Source organism: Lagopus muta, chromosome 18, assembly GCF_023343835.1.
Source record: "Lagopus muta isolate bLagMut1 chromosome 18, bLagMut1 primary, whole genome shotgun sequence".
Classification (NCBI taxonomy): domain Eukaryota; kingdom Metazoa; phylum Chordata; class Aves; order Galliformes; family Phasianidae; genus Lagopus; species Lagopus muta.
In genome coordinates, this window is record NC_064450.1 from 817355 (window position 1) to 844596 (window position 27242).

The 27242-nt window shown below is 46.2% G+C and overlaps 1 protein-coding gene across 6 annotated transcripts in view; it reads left to right on the top strand.

The window, feature by feature from the left end:
* The window catches only part of MAP2K4 (mitogen-activated protein kinase kinase 4), an 84884-nt gene that overhangs the window by 50308 nt on the left and 7334 nt on the right, over positions 1-27242 (top strand). For all 6 annotated transcript variants that reach the window (XM_048965352.1, XM_048965354.1, XM_048965356.1 and 3 more), the window contains 4 exons: positions 5950-6069; positions 15552-15671; positions 17624-17675; positions 18082-18209. In XM_048965352.1, the coding sequence (XP_048821309.1) occupies positions 5950-6069; positions 15552-15671; positions 17624-17675; positions 18082-18209 (420 nt within the window). The remainder of the gene's footprint in view (positions 1-5949; positions 6070-15551; positions 15672-17623; positions 17676-18081; positions 18210-27242) is intronic.

Genomic DNA, 27242 nt, shown 5'->3' on the forward strand with positions numbered 1-27242 from the left:
TTTGCATCCCCTGGTCATCCCATTGAAAGCCTCTTCCCAGGCACATCAGGAAGGAGGTGGTAAAAGAAAGAGGAATTGGACTCAGAGGATTTGTATGGAACATTTTTTCATTTTTCTCTATGAAAAATATTCAATTTTTGCGAGATTGAAAGAAGAATCCTCTTGTTCCTTAAATCCCGTTTATCTCACAGGTCTTCCTACAGATTCCAAGTGCCTGTTCACTCAGTCAGTGGGCACTGCGATCTTCTTCTCACTCAAAAAATCCCCATTAATTTTCCTGAGAATTTATTTGCATATGGGGTCAAGGCTCTCCCTTATGGGAAAGAAAACAGCTCATTTTTGTCCATTGCCAACTCTGTGCAAATTCACCACCGCAAAGCCAGTTTGTACATTAACTCTGTACCTCCTGAGCAGGTTTCTCTTCTGGAGTCCTTCTTTTCCTTGAAGGCAGTACCTGCCCTGGCCCACATTTGCCTGTGGCACCAGCATCAGTTCTCTGTGATACTGTCTTGTCCAGCTTCCAAGTTTCACCTATCGTCCTTTCACTTTGTTTCTGGTTTCTTGTTTATTCTTCTGTTCTTGTTCACTCTGTGTCAGTCTGTAAGTCACTTGTGAACAATCTCTCTGCAGGGAGCTCTGGTCCCTTCCTGGGATCTGCTGCACTCTGTCATTCCTCATCTTATTGCTGAGGCTTCACAACACATGCTGCCCCAGCCCCTTTGGTACCTGCCCTCTAGTATCACCATATGTTGTTGTCATAGCTGCTCTGGGGGGCTGTGCATCTTGTTTCATGAGGATACCACACAGCCAAAGAGCCAGACTGTCTTTGACAGATCAAAGTCCCATTTTATTAGGGTGAAGTGGTTTCCTTGGTAGGCTCACCAAGCAGCTGAGGGTTATTTCTGTCCTGAGGTTTCCCTTTAAGATAGGTGATCAAAATGAGATGTTAAAATATCCTTGTTTTCCCAGATTGATATGAAAATATATAAATGAAACGTCCCCCCAGTCTGAATGAATGCTAGGAACTATTCTCACTGTTAGAGCATGATGCTCCGCTTACGCCTTAAATAGCACAGATAATACGTAGCGTGGGTTTATTAACCAGAATTCTGAAGGCTAGGAGGGTTTCTTGCTTGAAATGTTCCCAAGATAAATAATCAAATATTTGACATAGCCAACCTTCAACCTGTGAAGTGGTGCTTGTGCCAGCCTGGAGCCCAAGCACAGCAGCAATGGGAAGGCACAGCTCAGGCCCCTGCACTCCCCTCCAGCCTCCTGAACCACGGCTCTCCAGTTGCAGCTGGACGTTTTGGTTTCAGTGCTAGAAGCTTCTAACAGTTTATTCCTCTTCTGGTTCTCTTGTTTTAAACTGGCTGAAAAATGTGCTGTCAAGAGCCTGGTCAAATGGTTTGTGCTTCAGTTGGTGTTCAGGCTTCTTCTCAGGGCCCCATGGACAAGTTTTGCTCCTCTTGTGGTTTTTCCATCAGAAATACACCTAGGGAGTGAGCAAACTGCAGAGGGGGCATTTTTGTCTGCAGTCCTCCAAGTTTTCCTGCTCTCCAGAAGAGGCAGTGATTTTCAGCTATGTACCAGAATTTTCTGTATCTTGCAGTATCTTTCTGCAGTATAAATCAATCTAACTGATTCAGTCTTTCTCTGCAATATTATCTAGTTTAGTTTCCACTTCTAGCCAACATGTTCAGATTTTGTTGGTTTTCTGCCTTCTGTGTAGTCTAGCAATAGTTTTGACCAGTCTACAGGCGGCCTTCCACTTCTTCTGCACTTGTCTTAAGAAATTCAGGAGCAATTCTAAGATCAGCTGGGTAATCGGAGAAGCTGGCTGAGGCACTGTTTGGAAATGCATAGGGTGTCAAGCATATAAAATGCCTGTAAAAGATCTTTGTTCTTCCAGGAGAAGTCAGTAAGCTGTGGAGCCGTTCCTGCTTCAGAACACAGTGCCTCTTTCACACCATTTTGCACTGTAGTCAGTGCTTGCTCTCTTACCCATTGCTTTAAAACAGGTGTTTAAGTCTTGGCTTTCACGGATTTTCACTGAAGGCAGTCCCACAGTTGAAAAAGGTTGTTGAGTATCAGATGTCCTTGAGAGCAGAAGTTAAACATTTATTTATACCTCTGTAATTTATCCATCATTTCCTGGATGTCTGATAGCACTCTAAGATGACACACAAGTGGATTAAGTTCAACCAAGGGGCATGTTTCTCTGACCTTCCTGTTTCCCATATGATTTTGGAAGAGGAGCATGAGGATTTTTGCAAGCTGGCTTTGTGGTATACATTTCCATTCTTGGCACAATTAGATACAGTCCCTGAAGCTGACTACTTATCTTAGAATTTATTGAGGAAGATTTTGTGTTTCACTCATCTGTTTGGGTAGTTGGCTGAGAGTAAGGGAAGGCTGTTCCAAACCCTGCTGATAAGATACAGAGGAAGTAGTGAGTGATGAATTAAAAGGAAATGGTGAGAGACTGAATCTTATTAGAGGAGACAGAGGCTAGTTGTGATCAGTGGAAGACCTGACGTGCTTTTTTCGGGGCTAAAAGTGTTATGGATGGGTAGGTGAATGTTCTTGTCCTCAGCAGCAAGTGTGCAAAACCCCCTTCCAGCCCTCTGTTCCTGTCACCCTGCAGGTAACACAGCCCACTGGGGCGCTGTCAGGCACCACTGCTGGGCTTTCTGCTGAGCCCTGTGTGCAGAACAGTGCTGTTTTTCCTCCTAGCTCAAGAAGCAGGTTTTCAGTTTCATGCCAATGGCTTTTCTCTTCCTTTTCTTCTTTTCCTCTTTACCTTTCCCCTTTTTCGTTATTCTCTTTCCTCTTTCTCAACTGGTTGCTACCCACTGCACCTGAATCTTTTCTTGTGTGTACTGAGGCTTGGTGATGTCTCTTCTGTTTCGGGTCTGCTTTGTGGAATTTGCCTGGTTTTAGGTTCAAGTGATCCAATCCACAGAGCATAGCTTAGCATTTTGCTGCTGATGCTGTCCAGAGCACAACTTTCAGAGCCCTTGTTTCTGATGTTAGAAGGCTGCATCCTAACCTGGGTTTGTACTAAATGGGCTGAAGAATGTACTTCTGAAGGCTTTGTTGCAGTTTGAGGCCAACAAGGAACTGTTAAAAATGAGACTTCCTCTACCTGGTAGAATAAAACCCTTCTTAATGTAGCTTGTTTGGCCATAGCAGCACCTGCATGCAGTAGAGTAACCAGGCTAAGATGTGTAGGACCTGAAGACAAGTGAGACCTGTCCGTCCCATTAAATGGTGTCACCAGACTGTTGCCTTGCTTTGTGTCTTCCTTTCCTGCCATTTCCCACATCCTTAGAAAGTCTGTCTGTGGGAACAGCTGCAGTGTCTTGCCATAGAGTTAGATAGTGGGTCTTCATTACAGCTCATGTGCTATTTGAATAATGGCTGCTGTTGACTTTGATTACCTTTTGCTTTCTCTTCCTTCTTTTGCTGCTGAATGCCTGTTCCTTAGCTGGTGAATTGAGACTGCTGGCATGCAACAGACTCTCCAGCTAAACAAAGCTGTCTTCTCCAGCCTGGGCTGCCCCTGCTCCGTGCTGTGCTGCACATTGCCTCTGATTGTTTTGCCCTCATCTTGAATTTTCAAACCCCAAGTCCCCAGCAGTCTTTGGACCCTGAAGCGATGTTTGCTCAGGAGTTCATGCTGGCTTCTCAAGTTGTCCTTTGGGTGCTGCATCTGCATGGATGCTCTGCAGTATAACTGACTGACAGTCCATCCTCTGGGTCCTTTACTTGCTCTTGCTCTTTCTCCCAGGGGAGATTGTGGTTGGCAAAAGGAGCAGTGTTAGGATTTGGTTTTGTTCCAAGGTGCCATTAAAATCACCTCCTCTATACAACATACCTTATATGCTTTCCAGAGGTGAAGAAGTAAGAGCAGAAAAGGAAATATCAGAGGTGGGATGAGATGCTTTCAGGTGAAGTTGTAGAATTTGAGAAGCATGCTGCAGGGAAGGCTGGACTGTGCAAATGTGAGAGTGATGCAGAGGGAAGCTAAGAAGATTCGTGGATCACCATGAGAAAGGCTTGTGGGGGGCTGGGAGATACAGAGTTGGCATGGAAGAGAGCTGTGAGTCACAGTATACAGTACAGAGAAAAGATTCTTCTTGTATTTGCTCCTCACCTTTTTTGTGAACTTTTCAGAGAAGTATCTACACTGTCCCTCAGACATCCCACCACAGTGGCTTTGCCATCTGTCATCTTCAGTCAAGGGTCAGAGCAATGTCATTATCATTTCATGCAGTGCTGATGCCATCTAGAAAGAGACATTCATTCTGCTTAGCCTTTGGTGTCCCAGCACGGGGTTGTAGAGCTTTATGTGACTTTATGTGGCTTTCTTCAGTGATGGCACTGAACTTCTGCAAAACAGATTTGAACCAGTGACCTAGAGGTGAAGTGGTTTAGTTCATTGCTAGTCCCCTCAGCCACCTTCTTGCTCTGTTTGCAACTACAAAGTATCACCCACTCGGTGGCTTTGCAAGGTGTGTGGATGTGCTGGACAATTTTTCCCTAGTACTCTAGAACCCACTGGGAGGGAAACGGACAGCATGAGCACAACAATGACTGGTTGTTAGGTCTAGTAGGCCACACTAGAACATAAAGAATGAATGGTGAAATAACAATATCAGGATGCACCAAAGGTAAGGAAAACTGTAGTGTCAACATGGTCCTCACTTTTTGTGACTCAACACAAAAAAGTAAAGGTACAAAATCATGCACTGTTTCTTAAACGATGTGATATGAACAGCCAACCTTGATTGTACCTTCACATTCTTAGCCCTGTGCTTGTCACATGTGTGGTCTTGCTGCCACCAGCATTTGTTTGCAGGGCAGGGAGCTCTGCCCAGCAGTGCTGGTAGGACTTGGTGCTGGTATCACACAGGTTTGTCCCAGAACCTTGAATATTTTTTCTTTCCTAGGTGCCAAGTGGTTATTGTCCTCAAGGAGTGCCTAGGCTACTTCTGTCGCTTTGGGCTTCTTGACAATTATTTGTTCTTTTTTTTTTTTTTAAATTATTTCTCAATGTGACTTCTTCAGGGTCATGATTTTCCTCACATTTCAGGGAATGCATTAATTAGTGCAAATTGCTAAATGTGTTTGCAAAAGTTACATGAAAATCTTTGGATGGTCCACTCCATCCTTCATTTAATGAGCTTCATGTTTGGAAGTGTGCTATCTTCTGTTTTCAAACTTGCATTGTTCTTTCCCACTCAAGTCATAGATTTCCTTATGTACAGTATGAAGAATAGTATGTGTATATATATATATGTTTCAAACATATAGTATGTCTATATTTTGTACATTATATCTTAATGTTATCTTGGCCAAGGATGTTACCTCGGCCAGCTATTGTTAGTTTTATGAGAAAGACTGTTGCTCACCATTAGGGTTTCCAGAGAAATGTGTTTCCTCGATTACCTGATGGGCCATTTTCAGAGTCAGCTGTGGTGGAGAAAATCGTTTTGTCTTCTTTGCTTTTCTTATTGATTTGAAACACAATGTTCCTTAGTTAAATTTCAAATTGGTCTTTGAGCCCCATCCAATATTGCTAAGAACTCTGTGGGTATTTGTTTTGAAATAAAAGCCTGAATGTATTGTTTCACTGTAGGTTTCAGTGAAATTTCTGCTCTTTGATTTCATTCTGCCGTTTCATCTGAAAATGATGATGCTTAATGATAGTAAAACTTAATTGAGTATATTACAGTCTGAATTTAACTACTTTTGGGGTTATCAGTTAAAATTCTTGTTTGACAATGTCGCTCAGTTATTGCAGTTCAATTTTCCAGAGCATGCTTTGGGGACTGCCTGCTCAGCCTTGGGTTTGGGGTCCCTGACATGTTTCTCCAGTGGTGGTTTTGAAGATTCAGTAATGGCATATAAGTGATAAAGTCTCTGCCACTCTTCCTCTTTCAGAGAATTCGGTCGACAGTGGATGAAAAAGAACAGAAGCAGCTTCTGATGGACCTTGATGTAGTAATGAGAAGCAGTGACTGCCCATATATTGTTCAGTTTTATGGTGCACTCTTCAGAGAGGTGGGGACTCCAAACTTGCTTCATTCATAGCACACTTTGTTTTTCTGCCTTTTTTGTCTTTGCAGTTGCCAGTATGCAATAAGGATGAGAAAATTAATGTTAGGATTTCTTGACTGCCACCTTTAATCAAGTTTATTTAACCAAGATACCCAGATGTCTGAGTGCTGCTAAACACCTAGATGCTCTCCCACTTGTTATTGTGTCTGTCTGCATATTTCAGTCTCTCTTTCAATGAACTTGTGGTTCCCTGTGCAAGGTGAGTGCTGCTGGGCTGGGTGCAGCTCTGCAGCACCATGCTTGGACACAAGCGTGATCAATGTCAGCTGTTATCAGAAAGAGCCACGTGGAGGACGTGCAAACTCAGTGTCCCTGTGGCTGCTGGAAGCAGACTTTTACCTGATGTATGTATAGATGTATGTGTGCACATGTGTGTGTACCAGGGCTGTGTCAGACCCACGATTGATGTGCTTCTTCCCTGAAGTTTGTATGTGCAGATGCACGAGGAGTCACCTTGCTGGGTCAGAGCAGCAGGTGCTCCTGTCTCTGGCAGTGGCCCACAGGATCTGCTTACAGAAGCATGTGTGTGACTTTGGCATAGCCTTCAGTCATGTGTAGATTAGTGTCTTCTGAGCTCTGTCTTTTGCTTAGTGATTTTTCCTGGATCTCTCGTCCATTAAAAGGTTTGTTTTTCCTTTGAATACCTGTACATTTTTTGCATTTGTAGTGCTCCCGGAGAGGGACTTCCTCTGGTTGTGCACCCTTCATTTGGAGGCCTATCACCACAGTTCATTTCCAGTTTTCATCCCACTATCCTGAGTGCTGCTCCCAGTGGTTCCCTTGGTGTCTCTATTTGATGAGTCTGTTGCTCCTTATCCATTCTGTCCATGCCCGTGAGGATCTTTTGGAGTGTTGCCATATTCTTTGCTACCATATCTTCTTCTTCAGCCTCATAAGTGCCAGCTTGTGTCATACACAGAATCCATTCTGGTCTTTAATAATCTCTCTTGCTGTTATCTGCATCTTTTCCAGTTCTATGCTATCCTTTTGGTACCACAATTGCATTGCTGTTCTTGAAAGGAGCAGTACCTGCAATAGCTTGCCTGGGGGGCAGTAATTTTGCTTGGACCTTTAGTGCACATAAATACTCTGTGCTGTGCTGTGGAGTGAGTTATCCAATATGACACTTCCATGAATTATATCAAGACCAGAGTTAGAGCATCAAAAGCTATGTAAGCTGACCGCTGTTAATCCTGACATAGTTCGGTTCTTCGTAGCCAGGAGTACAGTGTTAATCACTGCATTTTTGTGACTGTTTCAGCATCTACTTATTATATACATAATTTAAGACATGAATTATTCTGCAAGGCAGCAGAAGGTATTGGTCTGTCTCCTTGAGCCTTGCCCAGGCACTCTCATTGCCTTTGAATGACCAGTGAAAACAGTTGGGTGTTCTGCATGCAGCCTGAGCAATCTTATGCCATCTTTGCATGTTTTCTTCCACTTGAGCCTACTTAGAGGAAGAAGAACAACAGTGAGTAGATCCCTGTTTTCCATCTTTGCACATTATCTGGCACTGCAGCCCATGCTGAGCCTGTAAGGGCTTTACTGGAGTGCTGTTAGAGGAAGAAGGTGAATCTTGAAATTTAAAGCTCACAGTTGGAACTGAATATTCAATTCCTGCTTCTCAAGAATCTTTCTCTGTAATTTCATCGAGTCTTTTCTCTGGCTTTGAATCTCAGTCTCTAAAATAAGGCTACTAATCCTTCCTTTTCCCATGCTTCACGTTGTCTTATCTGTTGAACATTTTGGGCCAGGAAGCGTTGTCCCTCTTCATGCGGTCTGAACTCCTACCGAGTGTGGAAGCTCGGCCTTGGCTGCAAGTTGGCAGCTTAGCTGAAATACAAATGATAAGGCTGTCTCATTGTTTGAAGGAAAGTCTCTGGGCAAGGCCATATCTTGTCAGATGCTGATGAGCTACGTGTGCAGAGCTGCTTGAGCCTGTCACCTCTTTGCAACTTTAGGTACATTCCAGAGTGTAAGCGTACAATAATGCAAAAACCTGCCCTGATCAGTGCCCAGCCGTCAGTCCGGCCTTTGCAGCACCCTCTGTATTGTCAAAAATTCTCTTGCAGCTAGGCACTGTTCTTTGGGCAAGGCTGCAGTAAGGTCATTATATATTGGGATATATCGTGTTGGCCCCTGGCATCCCCTCTGCCTTTGCCCTCAGCATCAGTGATGTGGGATTTTTCCCCTCACCTTAGTTTCTTCCTGATAGACTTGGATGAGTTTTCTGTCTTGTCATATTAATTAAATGTTCAAATACAAATTACGTTTTTTAAAGGAAGGGAAACTGTGACAGCAGAGAAGAGAAAAAACTTATTTAAGTGAAAAAAAAGATTTTCAGCAGTATGTTTGATCCCTCCAACTCTGATCCATTCCCAAAGTAATGGAATCATGCAGCTCCCTGTTGCACTGGATCGTGGGACCACATGGAACTAAACCTCTCTCAAGAAGTCCTACAGCAATACATGTGTCAACAAACCTTGTTTTTCAGCATTTTAAGGTGAAAAATAAGGAAAAACATTCTGGAAGGCAGATCTTGGGACCTTCTGCTCTGAGCCAGGATTCAGATTCTCTGGGAATAGATGGAGCTACAGGTGGGAAATTTTCTTCCTCCTGCTTCTAAAAGGTGAAAAACTTCACTCTGAGTCTCTTTAGAGGAGCTAGAATATGGAGCAGGCAGCTCTCACAATCAAATAGTTGGCAAGAAGGTTGTAGCAGCTTCAGGAGGAGCAATAGGACAGCTGGGCTGTTCTGAATGGCAGGTACCTCTCTGAAGGACTGAGCAGTTTGTGCTGAGAAGCAGAGCTCTCCCCTGGTTTGGGGAGTAGGAATAGTAAATCAAATTGGATGGAACTTACTTTGAAGACAGTCATTTAACTGTAAACAGACAAGTTGCTGTGACAGCCTCTATGAGTATAAAACGTTTGGTTTGGAAAGGCAAAAAATACTGCAGGTGAATATTTTCCCTACTTGTATTCTCACTTGTTCAGCAAGCATTTTTTGATAGGGAAAGGTTTAAAGTGCTGCTTTGTCTCTGACAATTCTGACAGTTTGAAAGCTTCATGAAAAATTGCTCAATGCCATAAGCTACAGCTATACCATCGATTCATGATAACCAGACTGGGGCATGAATAATCTGCATGGAAGCTTGAGATGGGATTGAGTCTTTTCTGGGAAGTGGTATTGGTTGTCCCTCAGCCATCAGCACCTTTACCTGTGATTTATTTGCTCATTGTTCTTCAATCACGTGGTACATCCTTCTGTTAGGTATGTCTACAAATGCAGTGTAATATACATCAATGCAAATTATTATGCAGTGGAACTTCGTGAGAGTTTTTAGGCACTCAGGTGAAATTGAATTACCTACTTAGTGAAATATGAATCATGGAAAAGCAACATTTCAACCTTTGCATGAAAGAAGGAGACTTTATCACACTGACATCAGATGGTGCCTGTGCTGGAGTCTCTTTCTAGAGCCATGAGGTTGTGACCTCGATGTCACCATTCACATCCCCATGGTGGTACAGCCTACTTTGTTCTGTTGAGGCAGCTGACCAGAACTGCTCTGCTGCTTCTGCAGAAACCCCGGGTGGAAAGTTTCACCTTTTTGGCAAGAGCAGGAAGCATCCCTCACCACTGACTTGTTCATGTGAGTCAGTTGAGATGGCTTTTATGTCCACAGCTTGACTTCTTAAGAGAGAAGGTTGCTTCTAGTAAAGCCTGAGGAATGAGGAGAATCAGGAAGAGAAACATGGGAGAGATGGTTGTGCTGTTATTCCTGGCTGTAGGAGATTGAGAGCCTGATGAAGGCAGCTGGCTTCCCTATACTGCCCCAGCGAGACCATTGACTTCCGATTTACAGAGCACACAGAGCTTTCCACATCAGTCCTGAGAGATGGCACGTTGCAGAAGGTCTGGTTACCAGGGTCAGTTTGTTTCCTCTCAAAACAGTATTTGCCAGATGGGAGATGAAGAAGAGGATGGCTAGGAATTCTGCAAAGATTTCACTGGTGAGAATGCAAGAGTATCAGGCTGAGCTATACATCTGCTCTGGGTGACCCTGAGATGTCTCTTGCTCCCTCAGAGTTGCTGTTTGGAAGACAAAGATATCTGTGAGAAAAGCAGTTGTTCTTTCTTGTGTGTATGCTGCAAGATTTGCAGCTGACCTACTTTGAGATTGTTCCTGTGTCCCAACCACACTAACTACTCTTAAGGTCACCATTCCTGTTACTTTTCTTATCAAGAGGGGAAGAGGAAAAAAGCCTTGTCTGACTTGGGATATCAGCAGCAACTTCTACACACTGTAGCCAAGGTAGCCAAGCCAAGTTTAAATCAACAGACTCGGTAAATGGTAATGCAAAATTAATTCCAAGCTGTAAAATAAGCCCAGGAAGCCCAGGCAAAGCAGGCCAGGGGACCTTCAGCTGGTGTAAGGGAAGAGTTAATAGTATGGCTGTGACAGCAGCACAGCACTGATGTTGATTTGAGTTGTGGATGTATCCTTGATCATTTGATACAGGGTCTTTGTTCTCTTTGCTGTTGATGTCTGCTCATCTTGAGACACCCAGAGGAGAATGGGATGGAGTGCCTGTCACCTGCAGTGCCCTGGGAAGGGCTTTCATCATACACACTATTTTCTTGAAGTAGAGTCATAGAATCCTTAGGGTTGAAAGGGATCTCTAAAGGCCATCCAGTCCAGCTCCCCCACAGTGCACAGAGACATGCACAGCTAGATCAGGTTGCCCCGGGCCTTATCCAGCCTTGCTTGAAAGTCTCCAGGGACAGAACACCCACCACATCTCAGTAGCTGCTTTTTCCCAACTCTTGAAAGTAGTGTTTAAAGCCATGCTCTATGACTTTTGTCCAATAAACACTCTGTTTAAATCTATGGGATCTCTAGGAATTTTCAACAGTTAAAAGACCTTTGCAGACTGCTCTAGAAACTTTCAACTCTTTTTTATTGGTGACAAGTTAAGATTTGAGGAAGAATGAAAGCAATTACGTTTAATGAAATTTTATACTACACAAAAGCATTCAGACAAAGAGGGTGACAGTCAGTTTAACTTTCCTGTGACAGGACAGAACCACTAGAAAATGAAGTAATAAAAAAAAATAAATATTTCCAGTATCCTGCATTCTCAGTCAGAGACAGTGTTGCCCTCCGTCCCGAAGATCTCTGTTAATATAAGTATAATATTCAGAACAGTGCTAGTCATTACAAAGACTTCCAAAAGTGTCTCCCAATGCCAACAGAATACACAACATCCAGGCCGGCTCTTAAATCTGCAGTGCTTATTATTTCAACATATTCATGTGTGTTTGGTACCTTGAAGATGAGTCTTTCATTGGACTGAGACTCCATATGTGACATAGCTGCTCTGTAGCACTTCTGTGGAGGTCCTCGACATGCTACCTGACCGTGGAAGTCTTCAGCTGTTTTGGAATGGCTTGAGATGTCTGGTCAAATGAGCAATCCTCAGTGCTTAGGAAAAGTGCCTTATGTGTCTTGTAAGGAAATGTGGTGGGAATCTGCATTCACTCTCGTTCGTATAGCTGCAACTTGCATAAAGGTGCACTACAGTGGTAAAACTGCAGTGTTGGTAGTGCAGGATCGTAGACTGGTTGAGGCTGGGGGGAACCTCTTGAGGCCATTATGTCCAAGCTCCCTGCTCAAGAAGAGCCACCTGGTGCAGGTGGCCCAGGGCCATGTCTGGGCAGCTTTTGGTAGTGGAGATTCCACAACCTCTCTGTGCAACCTGTGACACTTTGCACAGACAAACGTGTTTGTGGATTGTGTTCTTAGGGAGCCTCCTGTGCTATGGTTTGTGCCCAATGCCTCATGTCCAGGGGAAAAGCCTGGCTCCTTTCTGCACTGTTCTTTCAGGTATTTGTAGACACTGACGAGATCCCCTTGAGCTTTCTCTTCCCCAGGCTGAACTCACCCTTTGTCATCTTTTTGGCCCTTGGTTGGACCCTCCTGTGGCTTCATGTCTCTTGAGGTTGGGAGCCCACATCTGGACTGAGCACTCCAGGTGTGGCCTCACCAGTGCTGAGCCAAGGGGAGGGATCAACCTCCTGGCAGTACTTTGCCTAAGGCAGTCCAGGATGCCATCAAGCTTATCTGTGCCTGGTTTGTGTTCATCTTGTCTGCCAGGACCTCCAGGTCCCTTTCCTGCCAAACTGCTTTCCAGCTCATTGGCATCTCTGTAATGTATTTGGCTGTGGGCTGGCAACTAAGAACACACAATTCAGAAGTGGAAGCAGCCCAGCTGCTGGTAAAAACACAGTTTTAGTGTATGTCCAGGACCATTGGTAGTGAAGGACATTTTTCAACGTGCCTACAAGAAGTGCACTAGCATCTGGTAATTTAGTACTTGAAAAGGAATAAAATATATTTTTTGAAAGAATAGCTATAGGTGGAAGAGAAAAGCTGAATTTCTTCGTTTGCTGTTTTATAATCAGAAATCAACCTGACCTGGGAGCATAAATTGAAGAGAAACTTTCATTAAGATAGTTTTGTTCTCACAACTCAAGATGAAGCAGAAGCTTGCCATGCACATCAGCACGTCTCTGTCTTTGCTAAGAAAGGAGCTGGGTAACCAAATGCAGTTGTACCTGCCAGTCTTAATCTTTGTTCTCAGTGAGGTTTTTCAGCTCTGCCTGTAGGTGGGTTCTTTCAAGTTACAGGAAGAGAGGAGAACCTGCAGGATTTTGACTCTTAGCACCAGCCTTTAAGTAGCTACATAGTTGAAAAGCTCTCTCATCTTTCTTCACTAATCTTGCTGATGTGAATTCATGTTGATCAGGTAAACTTTTATACTGCCAGGTCAATAAATGTCCACACCCAGGGTTTCTGTATGGCATATATTCCAGGGGATGGACAAAACCATGTCTTGGTTTTTGTTCAATCATTTTGAATGTTGTGGTGACACACAGACATGTTGGAGTGTTCAGTAATGCACACCACAGCCCTGCAGACATACAAAGTGAAGCTTTTGTTACAGTAACAGCTCTGACAAGGTTGCCTGTTGTTTGGCATAAATTGGCTTTTCGTGCACAAACAGCAGCCTGGTAACCTGGGCCACTGAGGGTGCTCACATACCAGTGCAGTTGGACATAAACGTGAGGCTGAGGGCAGCCAGTTGAATTCACAAATGAATCCAGTTCCCTGTAGTCTCAGTACAGTCACAGGAATGTGGCACACTAACAGTTTTTAAGCTGGGGCTGCAGAAGCAATGTCTTGAAAGATCCTGTGGGCAGTAGAGTCGTCGTTTGCTTTCACTGTGGATAGTTGGTAAGGGTCTGGTATGGTTCCAGTTTCACATGATTTCACATGCATCACTAACACTGCATCCACAGTACTTTCTCTGAGCCACTCTTGATGATACAGAAGTGCCACGACTGCACTTCGCATTTGTTGCCAATGCTGAAAAGGAAACACTTCTGCATATGGAACAAATTCATTTCTACAATTTAAATCAGATCAGGTCCTCAGCCAAATCCATCCGTAACCAATGTTTCTCTAGCATCCTGAGCTCTCTTTTCTCCATGTCTCTCTCCACAACTGCCTTGTGTCAATCACTTGGAACGGCTGTGTTCACTTCTCTCTGTGCTGCATTTGCCTCTTGGTGGTGTCCCAGCCTCTGCGTTCAGCAAAGTGCCTTTTTGATCAGTGCCTTTTGCTCTGTTTCAGGTGTGTTCTTTGGGCTCAGGCTTGTAGCAGCCTTTTCCCTTGTGTGGGAGACGTGAGCTGGTACCAGTGTGTAGGTGAAGGATGTTTTTACACCACTGAAACTGTCCCCTTTTATTCCCACTGGCCCTTTTGCTGGCCTTTTGTGTTCCCACTAAAGCAAGCACTTGGTCTGGAGATGGATGCCATGGATAGTGGATGGGATTTCTTGGCCTGTTTTTCGTAGGAGGTCATTCTGAGCGAATGCAAAATCCCTTTTTTTGGCCTTAAAGCCTGTGGCTTGGCATGCTTTTTTCATTCTCTCATTAGTACCTGAGAATTACTCCTGGCTGACGTGAGGACCAGGACATGGCTTCAAACAGAACTGTCTTGAGGTGCACCGAATGGGAGCATGGGGCTTTGCAAGAGTGCCAGCATTTCTACGCTCTTGTTTTTTTTTTCCTCATTTCACTTCCATGTGCTTTGTGTGTGTCTGTTTTTGTCGGATTGGGGATAATTACTTCAGGAGGCTTCTCCTCTATTTGTCACTTCCTACATTGCAGGAGCTGCTGCTCAGCAGTGCTTCAGACAGTGCCTCACCACAATGGGGCAGCCAGGCTGACCAACCTCATCTCGCAGTTAGCTTTTGGCAACTCATGCAGTTTTAACAGTGATTGTGATGCAGCCTATGGAGATTGTCATTTCTGGTGAGGACAGTCCAGTCCTGTTGGTGTAGTATTCCTAGGAACAGCACACTGCATGAAGTGCATTACGCTCTGCAGCAACAACTCATACAAAGCCTTCAGTGGTCCTCAATGGGAGTGAAAATGTTTAAAATTTGAAATAGCTAAGATCATTCCAAGGCTGAGCTGTTTATCACATGCATACTGCAACAAGAGATGAGAAATTCTTCCACACATAATCTTTGTGGTGACCCATTTCTTATCCCCATCTTGAATGGGCTGACTCACAGATCTTAGGAGAGAACTTGGTGAGAAGACATGCTGCTCTCCTCTGATTGTTAGTTTAGTTTTTCATAGAATCATACCCCATAAAGATCATCTGGTCCAACTCTTCTGCAGTGAGCAGGGACACGCAGAGCTCGATGAGGTGCTCAGAGCCCCATCCAGCCTGACCTCCAGATGCCATCATCTTCTCTGGGCAACCTGTGCCAGTGCCCCACCACCCTTTTCATTTAGCAGAGATGTGCCTTAATAGTTGTCCACATTTAAATTAACTGTTAAATGCAAGTCAGCAAAACTCCCTGTCCTCCAGGATTTCTTTTCATTTTCTCTTGCTTTGATTATGTCTCCAAATGCAGTATGAAATGTTCTCCGGCCTGTGCAGAGTTGACATAAACTGCAGGGCATTTCTGTAGTCCTACAGTGTGTGGCTGTGTCTCACTGTGCCATCAGCCTCCTTGAGAACCAGACAGTTTTTGGGGCATCAGTTCATCTAGTCTCAGGGAGCTAATATGTGATGTCAAGTCTGATCTTGTCAATTAGATTTCTCTGCTGGTGGATGGAGTGAGAAGTGGATAATAGGGGTGATTTCTCCATTGCTCTCAATGATTAGCTCAGGCTCGCTGCTGATCAAACGGCTGAAATTAATCAGGATGGAATTCTTCCTTCCTGTCAAATGCATGTTGCTGTTTCTGTGTTTTATTGGATTCAAGGGATATCTTAATGCTCTCTGGGTTTTTGTTTCTCATTTAAGCTTGACAGTAATAAAGATTCTTTTCTTTTTCCAGGGTGACTGTTGGATCTGTATGGAGCTCATGTCTACCTCGTTTGATAAGTTTTACAAATATGTATATAGTGTATTAGATGATGTTATTCCAGAAGAAATCCTAGGCAAAATCACTTTAGCTGTGAGTATTTTGTTAAGCATTTTTGTGTGTGTGTGTGTGTGATTTTTTTTTAAGCTAGTTTGAAAAATTCAGGTCTCTTAACTTGTGAGAAAGGTACTTGATCTGCATGCAGTACAGCTGCTGCTGTTGTATTGCATCACAGTGTTAATGAACCTTGAATATATTGTAGCTTTCCTATAACATATTACATGGTGGAGAATCAGGTCCTGGAGGTCTGTAACACTGACTCTGCTCAAAGCCTTGGCTGTCTAAATATGAGGGTAAGCACTGGCTCTGCAAAACAGGCTTTTGGGTTTGGGCTGTGAGGGAAGGAGTGTTGAAAAGTATCCTGAGATCTCTGTCCTGCTGCTGTCAATAGACTCTGTTGGGCCCATTGGATTTCTGCAGGATAGTATGGGCTTCTGTGGTCCAGAAACCTCTTGGGCAGAGGCTCATAAAAATGCAGGTGGGTTCTTCAGCAGGAGCATAATCAGTTTGTTGTTCTGGTCCAGTGAAAAAGTCACAGCTGAGCCAAGTGGGTGAAATAACCCACTGTTATTTCAGTGAAGCCTCCAAAAGGTGAAAGGCTGCAGGAATCAGGTTTGGGAGTGACAGGAAAATGTGAGTGATGTGTTGTAACAAAGCACAGACTGCCTCTTTGCAGTAAGTTGATGTCATGCTTTGTCAGTGGTTGGGAAGTGCTCATCAAGTTGCAACCTGTGACCTCTTGAAAAGCTACAGGCAAATTCTTCTGAAGGTCAGGTCTTGGGAGAAAGCCGTCATCCTTATCCTTCCAGAAGGCATCTTTATGAGATATTGTACCTACCTGGACCTGCAGTCACTTCTTAGAAGCTGGCAGTCTGCTTTGATGGCTCACACGCTTAGTTATAAGATGTCAAGACTGAAAATCCAGTCTAAGACGACTGGTGGCTGTTCTGCATATGGGATGCATCATCACACTACTGACCAGCTAAACGTATCACTGACTGAAGCAAGACCTGTGCAGCAGCCTGGTGTGTTTCACCAGATCACCCTTGATTTCATGCTAGCGCTCTGTTCCCCTGAGCTGAAGAGCTCTGGGCTCGAGTCTGGGAGCAGGAGATTCTGGCACGGTCCAGGAAGACCATCCACTCTCATTCCTCCACAGACCTGCCTAGAAACCAGTTGGTGGTTTGCTCCTCAGCAGAGTGTGGTAGCTTCAGGTGACAAGCAGAGCCTGCACTAGGAGGGCAAAAGGAGGCAGTCGGGAGGGACAGCACTGCAGCTGCCCCAGCTGGGCTCAGCAGAGTTTGCCAGAGCTTCTCATTACCTAAACTCTTGGACACAAGAGTTTATTATGTGAGCAGGAGGGAGCGTGTGCACCAGGAAATGCAAGCAGGAAGGAGCAGGCTTTTGAGGCTTTTTGTCCTCACAGACATACAACTTCAGAGAACTTACCAGCAGAACTGACATCCTCTTGCTGTCATGATTAAGTCAGTCTTCTATCAGTTTCACTGATCTATGTGAAATTAAAACTTTTTTTTTTTTAGTTGTCCTGTATCAGGCTTCTTGAGTACCTCTTCCATTTGGTGGTGAATGAGTAAATCACATCAGTGTGCAGCTCCTCACACCACTGAGATGAGGAGCTGCTGCTCAGGCAAGGGAATGGGCACAGCAGAATAGGGCATTTGTTTCTTATGGAAAAGGTACAGCACAGGGCTGAAAATAAGTTCTTACTTAATTTAACTAATGTCAGAAATTACTTAACTTCATCTCTTGCTTTCCTATTTTGAAGTGTTACTTGCCCTCCTTTAATATCACCTTTTGTTTGCAGGAAAAATTGTGAGAAAAACGTTTTAATCATATAGTTTATTTGCAGCACTCATGCCTTTTTGTATTTAGTGTTTTTCTCCCCTGCTCTTGGAACTCCAGAAGTTGAATAATCACAGGAATTTCGTGACATCTGCTTATTTTTCATCTGTATTTTTTCCTAGACTGTGAAAGCACTAAACCACTTAAAAGAAAACTTGAAAATCATTCACAGAGGTAAGTTAATGTATTTTCTTCTTCTTGCCTACAGAGCTAATGGCAAGAATTTGAAGCAAGCTTTGCATCAAGTCACAGTGTAAATAGCACAGGCCCTGCCACAATTGGGAGCATGGGGAGCAGTACAGATTCTGCATTGTGATCTCAGGGGTTGGTGGCTGATTCCTTGCCCCTCTCATCCACATTTTTCCATACCAGGCAGGGGTTGGACTGTTGTACTGGGCTTTCAGGGTCATTGGGTGGCTCACTCCATCTCCTGTTGCTGCTGGTTGGACCTTCAGTGGTCATGAGCACAGCCAGGGGCCATGTGCAGCAGTCACTATTGGTGCTGATTCTCTGCAGCTGCCCTTTGGGAAATGGAAGCCTCCAGCTGAAACTTAACAGTTTAAATTTCCTTCCCTTACAGATATCAAACCTTCCAATATTCTTCTGGACAGAAATGGAAATATTAAACTCTGTGACTTCGGCATTAGTGGACAGCTTGTGGACTCCATTGCCAAAACACGAGATGCAGGGTGCCGGCCGTACATGGCGGTGAGTGGGGCTGAGCTGGGTGCTGGGTGCCTGTGGGCTGTGCAGCTTCCTGACCCTCTTCACCAGGCCTGGCTCAGAGCGTCTGCCCGAAGTGCCGGCTTGGTTCACGAGCGATAAGCACTCCCTTCCCAGGAGAAACAACTCTAGAGTAAGCACAGTTAGTAACAGGGGACAGTCTCCTCCCTGCCCACCGCCACCAGCCCTCTGTTGGTGCAGCGCAGGGTGCTGTTGGCTGTTTGGGCTGCAGGAGCACACTGCTGGCTCGTGCAGCTACTTGTCCAGCAGGACCCCCAAGTCCTCCTCAGGGCTGTTCTCATTGGTTCTTCTCCTAGTCTGTACTCATATATGGGATTACCTCTACTCAAGTGCAACATCTTACACTTGGCCTTATTAAACCTCATTAAATTCTCACGTATCCACTTTTCAAGCCTGTCCGTATCCCTCTGGATGGCATCCCTTCTTTCTGTTGTATCAAGTGCGCCACTCAGCTTGGTGGGGATGCACTCAGTCCCTCTGTGTCGTTGATAAGGACGTTGAAGAGTGCTGCTGCCAGGACAGATCCCTGGGGAGCACAACTCGTAACCAGCCTCCACCTGGACATAGGGCCATTGACAACAACACTCTGGCTGCAACCATCCAACAAATTTTTTATCCACGCCATTCAAAATTGCAGTGATTTTTGAAAAAAACACTTTATTTCCAAAGTGTGCCATAACTTAATTCCAAGAGAATGTAATTCTGGAGAGCAGTGGTAGCAGCTGCATGGAAATCGCTCACTCTGAGCCGTGGCTCCTGGGAGTCTGTCCTGCTCTGTTTGTTTCCCTCGTACTCCCAGTGATAAGCACTGTGGTTGTGACTTTCAGAGCTGTCTGAGAGTTCAAATACACAGCACATCAGGCTGCTTTGAAAAAGTATTCTTGGGTTTTACCTGAGTTTGAGGAGTGGCTTGTGTCTGAGCTGTTTGCTGCTGTAAACGTAACTAATTCTAGCGGAACTGTAACTCCTTGTGCCTCATTATGCTGAAAAATACTGTGTTTTCTGAACTGTCTTATCTACAGAGGTTCAAGAGAAAGTAATCTCTCCCTTTGAAAGTATAATTCCCATCTGGTCTGGCTAACTGCTCTCACATGGCTTTTCCTGGGACTGTGGTGTCCCAGGAAAACCTGTTTGCCCTAATTCTGATCTGTGCAAACAGGAGCCTGAGTTTCTGAGTATTTGAACTTCTCTTCTGACTGTTCTGATAGCAAAATGAGCTGGCTGGAATTGATGAAATCTGTTTTAGGAGACCACTTGGTGTGCAAGTTCCAGAACCACCTAACTTAGTGAAATGGGGAGCTTTGTTTGAAGACCTGGGTGGTCTGGAGAGAGTTAGGGGCATGTCTCCTTTTGACAAGTGTCTGCATTTTCTTGGAGGGAAGAAAACCAGTTGGAGCTGCTCAGTCTGTTGCGCTGATGGGGTTTAGGATGCTAAAGCAGAGGGCCCAGGGTGGGAAGGAGCTGGGGCAGGGTTTGTGATACCTTGCTCCCAGGCATCCTACTGCCCTGTCTAGGCAGTTCTGATTGCATCACTTGTGGAGTTAGGGATACTGTTGACTTTCCCCTATTCTCTGAGGTGTGCATCAGTTCTGTATATAGGAGTCTTGCTCACCCCCTGTCCCTCCCTTACAAGTTCAGTGGACTATAAGTAAGAGAATTCGTATTCCTTTTGCTTTTGCTTAGAATTTTGGGTAGATAGTCAACTTTGCTCAAACTATTGGTTTAATTACTACAGTTATTGGTGTGTTTGTGAATAGCTGTGCTTCTTCATTTCCCTTGGGACTTGGGTGAGTCAATAATACTTCTTGATCTCCCTCCCTTTCCATATGCACTGTGTTCTTTGTGCACTTCTATCACCAATTCCAGAGTGGGTTGGATTTTTAAATGAGAAAAATGTTTCAGTTGTGTTTATAAGAGCTTTGGCATGGTGTATGGTTTGTGGGATGAGCCAGCAGCTGGCAACTGGTGTGGGAGACTGCTGGCCTCTTCCCTTCTCTCCGACTCAGTGACTCCTCTCCAAGTCCATGTGCATTCCCATGTACTGGAAGCCTGGGAAACGGGGAGATGTCCCCAGCAAGCAGACACAAATGCCAGCTCCTTCTCTGTGGCAGCAAAGGCTGATGCTGTAGTGATGCCAAATTTACCTGGAAGTGAGTCAGGCCCCCATCGCGCTCATTTGGAAGGGTAAATAATTGGCTTCAATGTGAAATAGGTGAAGGGTGCTAGCTAGGCTTCCATGGTGTGCCTGCGCTCAGCCAGGGTAAGTCTGATGAGGGGTGCTGGACCATGCTCCGTGATGATGAGAGCATGTTGCCTGCTTGGCCTTTGGCACTTTCAGTAGTTCTTGTAGCATGAGCACTTGCCCATCAGAGGAGCCTGATAACACTGTGTTCACTGGAGCCAGATCCCCAAATAGCCGCTGATAACAGTAACGTTGGACGTCTGCCGGTTTGACTGGAAGTGGGCTGATTGGGCAGCAGGAGCCACATCCAGCTGCCAAGCAAGTGCTTTGTGTTTGAACCAAAATGGTTGGAGCTGTCGTGGAACGCAGCATGTCAGCCTTGGAGCTGCCAGTTCTGGAAAAGTTGTTTTGCTTTTGACTTTGAATTTCCATGTGGTCATTGCATTGAAAGAAGGAGTGAATATGCCTTGTGTTCTCTGAAAGAAAGAAGGGAAAGGCTGGAGCCCGCTGTCATCCCAGGATAGCTGGTCCTCAGAGCAGTTTTTGTGGGCAAGCATGATGCTGAGCCCTCCTGAGACCCATTGTGCTGCCAGCACTGTGGATTTGCTCTAGGTGAGGTTTTGCACTGTGATCATGCTGGGCTTGCAGGCTGGTGCCAGCCCTGATCCTGCCAGCTGCTGCTCTTCTGCTTTGTTGTTCCCCTGAGCCATGGAGAGCCAGTTCAAGGATCAGCAGTAAGAAAGCAAGCCCTCTCAAAAGGAGATGGCATTTTTATGCAGTTGGCTTTTGAGAAGGTGCAGAGCCTGAATGGTGGCACAAAAGAGGGGTGTGAGCAGGGCTCTGTGGGGGAGCAGAACCTGGTTGCCCTGTCAGTGTGGAGCAGCTCTCAGTCAGCTTCATTGCATTGCAATGTCAGCCCCTCCAGTCCAGCCTCCAGCTGTGTGCCTGGGGCAGCAGTGCCCATGGTGCTGGCGGGTGGCCCTGCCTCCCTGGTGAGCCATGCCTTGTCTCCTGCCACAGCTCCTGGCCTGCAGAGGTGCCATGCTGAAGGTGACAGTCTGCAGCATTAACATCTTTTACCCATTTTAATGCCCAATGGATCCCAATTTCTGCGTCAGAGGGGAGTGATGAGGCCAAGCTGGAAGCAGCTGGGCTATGGATGTGGGATCCACGCTCCGGTGTCCTGCCTTGTCCCACTCCTTTGGGACCTCCTTTGGGACAGACACAACTGTCCCTGGGTCCTCCTGCCAGACCTCCTGGCTCCATCTGGAGCTGCCTGCTGCAGCCAGGCACGGGCACCCTGTGTTGTTCTTCCTTGGCTGAGGTGGCATTGCTGTCTCTGTGGCTTTGGGGGCTGCGTCCCCACATGCTAAGAGCTTGCACACAGCTTGGCCGTGCACAGAAAAGGAGGAATTCCTGAGACGGGCAGCAGGGCTGTCTCTGTGCAGCTCTGTGGCCTCTTTGTGGGTGCAGGAGGAGGGCTGTGGGGCTGGGATGGCACGGGCAGAAACCTGGGTTTAGCTTCACATTCCTGACCCAGCGCCCAGGTTTTCACTGGGCTTTGTCATTCATTTAACTGAACAGGCAGCCTGCTGGTTTGACTTTGTGCAGCTGAAATTCTCCATGATTCTCCTGATCGGTGTTGTGTGCGTTGGATTTCTTGTCTATCTTTTCTTTTCGTTTCATTTTTTCCTTTTGAATCTCAAACTTGGCACTCAGCCTTCATTTCATGGCTGAGAAAACAGATTTGAAGGGAAGCAGTGAGACGTGCAGCACCATCCCTGTGCGCTGCGCGGGCAGTGCCGAGCTCTGAGCACAGCGCTCCCCTCTCGTGTGCTGCTGATGTCACCCACATGCTTCTGCGGTTTCAGCTGAGAACATGCCTCTGCTTACTCATTCATAAGCTAAAATCATCCATGAGGTTTGCCCAGCGTGGGACTTCTCCTGTCCAAACTTAGCTCCTTACGTCATGCAGGGCAGAGCTTGTGCAGAGCAGCAGCACTGCGGCACTGAGCGTGCTGCAGAGAGGTGTGGGTACTTTGCTGTGGGGAGAGGCAGCAAAGGGAGAAGGAAAGGGTCACACAGCTCCCAGGTCCACAGCTGTGCTTCTCCTGTTGTCTTTGAGCTGCTTGGTTCCTGTTGCTCGTGTGTTTGAGGCCAGGGAGGCATCCTGCTGCAGGACGACATGGCAGTGTCCCATTGCTGAGAGCAGCAGTGTCCTGCATGGCTGTGGGAGCTGCTCGGCTGCACCAGACAGTTCCAGCAGTCACCCTGGCACTGAGGTTTGGGTGCAGCTGAGTGTGGCCTGCACAGTTCTCCAGGATCAGAAATCTTCACATTGCGTTGCTTTTTTGCTGGACTCCCTTTTTTCCTGTGTATCTTGAAAGCCTGTGTTGTGGTTTCACATTAATACTGTGAAAAAATAACTGGGTTCCCTGCATTTCAGTCTTTCACAATTATTTCAAGGACTTCAAGAGCATCCACACCACAATTGCAGCCATCCAGAAGTTCTGGGATGAAATTACTTCTTAACTGTGCTGAAACAGCACCTTCCAGCCCTCTAAAATGCTGCCTCTCCAGAGCTTAACCCTGCTAACCCAGTGAAGTTTCTTGGAAGCCATGGATGACTGTGGCCTCTTGTTTCTACTTTTTTAAAGAATTAAGAAGTCCTTCCCTTGCCACGGCCTCTCTCCCCAGCAGGTACTTTCTGACTGAGGCAGTCACCTCTTAAGCTGTTCTTTGAGGGGATTAAGAGGCTGAGCAGTTTATGTCCTTGGGACAGATTGGATTGTGTTCTGTGGCTATGCTGTACTCCCTCCTGGTGTTCAGTATCCTTTTACAAACATAGACCCCAGTGTGGAACCCCAGCAGTGGATCGTATAAGGAGAGCATTGCCCAGCTACACACCTTTAATGATGGTGCTTCTCTGGGATTTCCTGCTCCCCTGTCCTTTTCTAGGATGCTGTCTGTCACCTCTGAGCGCTGCTTTTTCTGTTTCTGTTTGGATGAGTCAGCATGCAGTCAGAACCCGGCTTACCAAGCAGCTCAAATCACACTTGCTCTTCAGGAGCACTTACATATCACACAGTCGATATTTTAATACTACGCACAATTTAACAACTTGAACTTTGTATTTTCTGGTGGATGTTAGCTGTAGACCAAGGCAAGGCACCTTTGAGGTCCTGTTATAAATGCTGTCTTTTGCACTGAATTGGTCCTCTTAATAGCATGAGGAAGTTAAACTCCTGAACACTCTCAATGAAGCCAGTTGCTAATGCAAATTATCGATGCTTCTTTATTCACAGTTCTTTAGTACACAATGACCATTTTTAACAAGGTGGTGAAGGTCACAAAGGATGTATGGTGTCAACCCCAACAGGATCCCATTGGCTTCATAAACCTTCCTTCCAATCTTTCTGTGCCCGGTGAGAGCCCCCTGGCCACCTGTCCTCTGCCCTGGGATCTTCCTGCTGCTGAGATCAAGGAGCTCTGTTAGGAAAGCCAGTGGGAGGAGATGGTGATCCCCTGCAATTGGAAACCAGCGTCCCACCTGGGAAATGCTGCTGGAGAAGTTTTTACATGAAACATTCTCTCGGAGTAAATATGTAAAGGAAATGGGAGGGGAGGAAAGGCCATTCTCTAGAAACATGATCTCTGCTGATAATCTCTGTGCAGCCACAGGCTCCGTGGCTGACCTGGGAGAGGGGAGGAGCAGGAAATCAAAGAACAGAGGGGATTTGGGAAGGAATGTCTGAACTAAAAAGTTAAAGCGTGGATGAATATTTTGCCTGCAATCTTTCTTTGTGGCGATAAAGCTCCTATTACCTCTTATGTAGTGTTATTCATCCGTAGATGTAGAAAAGGTGTAGAACCCAGTGCTACTACTTCTATCCTAGAGATAATACATGGAGAAACAGGAAGAAGCTGCTTGTCCATGACCCCCACCAACAAAAACAGAATAATTTGTGTTCTCTGCTTCCCTCTCAGCTGTTCCACCCATCACAGCATCTTGCCTTTGCTCTGCTATGTCACACTCTGGCCGAGGAGCATGGTCTCCTCCTGCTGCAGCATGGGCTGCTGTGTGGGATGCTGCAGGTCCTGCAGGGTGGTGAGGCACGGCCTGCCAGAAATGTGGTGCCCCATCCCTGGAGGCACTCAAAGCCAGGTCAGATGGGATCCTGGGCAGCCTGTGCTGGTGGCTGACAACTCTGCCCATGGCTGGGGATTGGAAGTAGGTGATCTTTAAGGTCTCTTCCAAATGAAGCCATTCTGTGATTCTGTGATCCCTGTAGTGATTGGCTCTGCGATACAGACCAGAGAAAAGAAAGAGTTAATCACTTTCTCATCAGCCACCTGATGGGCAGGAAGGGTATAACCTGAGAAAAATGTGGTTGTGTTGTCTCACTCCTTGTGTGGATGACTCACATCTGTGTTCTTAGAGCAAGGCTTATGCAGCACTGAGGTCACCTTCTGAGAGCCCTCAGGCCTCTGAGGAGATCCAGGAAGCTTATTGGGCTTCACTGCACATAAAAATCAAGATCCAAATGAAATTAGACACCTCAACTCTTTAGCAGCCAGTAGCACAGTTCAGTGTCACCTCATAGAGTGCCCCGAGTCATCCTGCAGAGCAGCACCAGCACCAGCAGGAGCAGCTGGGTGCTGCTTTGTGTCTCTGTACAGGGCTGCTGCTTGGCACCCAGCTCTGCTCAGGAGGCAGCAGGGAGGACTCTGGGCACAGACACCTTGCACAGCAGGGCTTCCCCTTGTCTAGGAGGTTAGCCAGGTGAGCGTGCTCTGGGGAGGTGAGAGATGAGGACCCTCCTAACCATAGGGTGAGCCCAGCCTGGGGAGAGGCCAAGGAAGGAGCTCCTTTGTGGAATAAAACATTTGGAGGTGTTGGTGAGCAGGTGAGACTGCATGCTGGCACTCTGGAGGAGTTAGCAGAGGAGCAGGTCTGGGAGCCCAGCAGGTCAGTGCTCCCTTGCTGCCCTGCTCAGCACACTGCTTCCCCCTCGCCTGGGCTCTCGCTGAGGTTGGCCATTGCTCCAACTCCAACACAACCAATTGTGTGAGGCCTGTGCAGGGAGAGCCCTAAAGGAAGAACAAATTGCTCTTTGCTGCAGGAATATTCTTGAGAAATACAGCAACGTGAAAAGGGAGTGGCAGCATTTTCCTTTACTGAACAGCAGAAGAATTTCCCAAACTGTTTGTTTATGCTCCTAAAGATGGTTTCCATTGCTATTGCACAGCCCCACAGGCAGCTGTTCAGCTGCCCCATGGCTGCTGTGGCTCTGCACAGTGACACGTGGTTCCCTGTGAGCACTGAGCCCTCGCAGGGCACAGCCCTGCTGATGAGAAAGCCGTGGTGATGGGGTTATCACCGCTGGGAAAACAGCACTTTCTGGAGCACTGCCTAAACACAAACATATTTGATCCGCTGGTTAACAAAGCAGCAGAAAAGTGTGCTGGAGAGCTCTGTCTCTTGCATGCAAGACTTGTATCCAGTCATTGTTGGAGCCGTGGAGGTCTATTAGTTCTGGCTGCTGGCTTGTAGCTCACTGTATGCGGTGTAGCAGAATTTGGCAGAGATAGCTCTAATCTGCAGCCTTCACATGCAGCATCCAGATGTGCAGGGTTTTACCTGCTCCCATCATCCACCAAAGGCAGGGCAGTCCCTGGGCTTCACGTCCAGTGTTTCTTATTGCGTGCTGCTGTGTTGAGGGCAGGTGGGCTGGAGGCTGGCAGCTTCAGCTCACATCCATGTGTTTCTGTGGTGGAAGGGGAGGGAGCATTTACATCCTGTCAGTTCTGTTCTGTATTTTGGATTCCACGGATTGCTTTCTGGTAGTTCTTCACTCCTTCTAACCTTTTTATTGTCTTCTACTTTGGGAACGTGTTGGTTTAAGTAGCAAATAAGGATGTGTTAAGTACAGTTTCGTGCCATGCAGGCAGTTTTGAATTTGCAGCGTGTGTAGGATAGAAATTCCCTGATTATTTAACTAGTGAAAATCCAAATCTGAGCTTCAAGAATTCTGTTTTCCTAGGAATACTGTTTTGTTCTTCAGCAACATGAAACAACTGAGAAATGCAGCAAGTTCTATGTGCATCTGTTCTTGTGTCCCACCCCAAATTGCACGTGTCTGCTTATCTGGGGCTGGGAAGAGAGGGGAGCATCAGCATTTCCCATTTCTGCTCTTTTGTCAGTGCAGATGCTGGTGCTCAGGTGAGCACTAAGTGAAGGGAGCCCTGTGTCAGGCTGTCCCTGTGCTGTATTTACTCTGCCTCTTCACACAGTCAGCAGCACATCCAGGGCTTGGTCTGTCCCGGCCATTTCCTTTCCTTGCTTACAGTTGGCATTAGCAAGACATCCAGCAAGAGCTGAGGTTTGCCTGCAGTTCTCATCCCAGGTCCCTGAGTGCTTGGTGCTGATTGCTCCCATGTCCTCTACATGGAAAATGCCCAGGATTTTTTGCTCTGTATTTACAGGGGATTTATTTTGGTCCATCGTGCTTTGCCTTTAGCTGTGCCATGGCTATGTAGAGCCAAGTCCCTGCTGCTCCGTCACAATCTGTGTGTTCGTGGTGGGTGGCTGCCCCTGTGTGGGTACTTCAGACTTACAGAATCATAGAACAGAATCATGGAAAGGTTCGGGCTGGAAGGGACCTCAGAGATCTTATCTTCCCACCTGCTGCTGGAACCCGGTAGGCAGCATGATGCCCCCAGGGTCTGGCAGGAGGGATGGAGGTAAGGAGAGCTTTGCACAGAGGGAAAGCAGTAGAGTCATGGGGCCACAGTCCCAGCAGTGCTGTACCCTG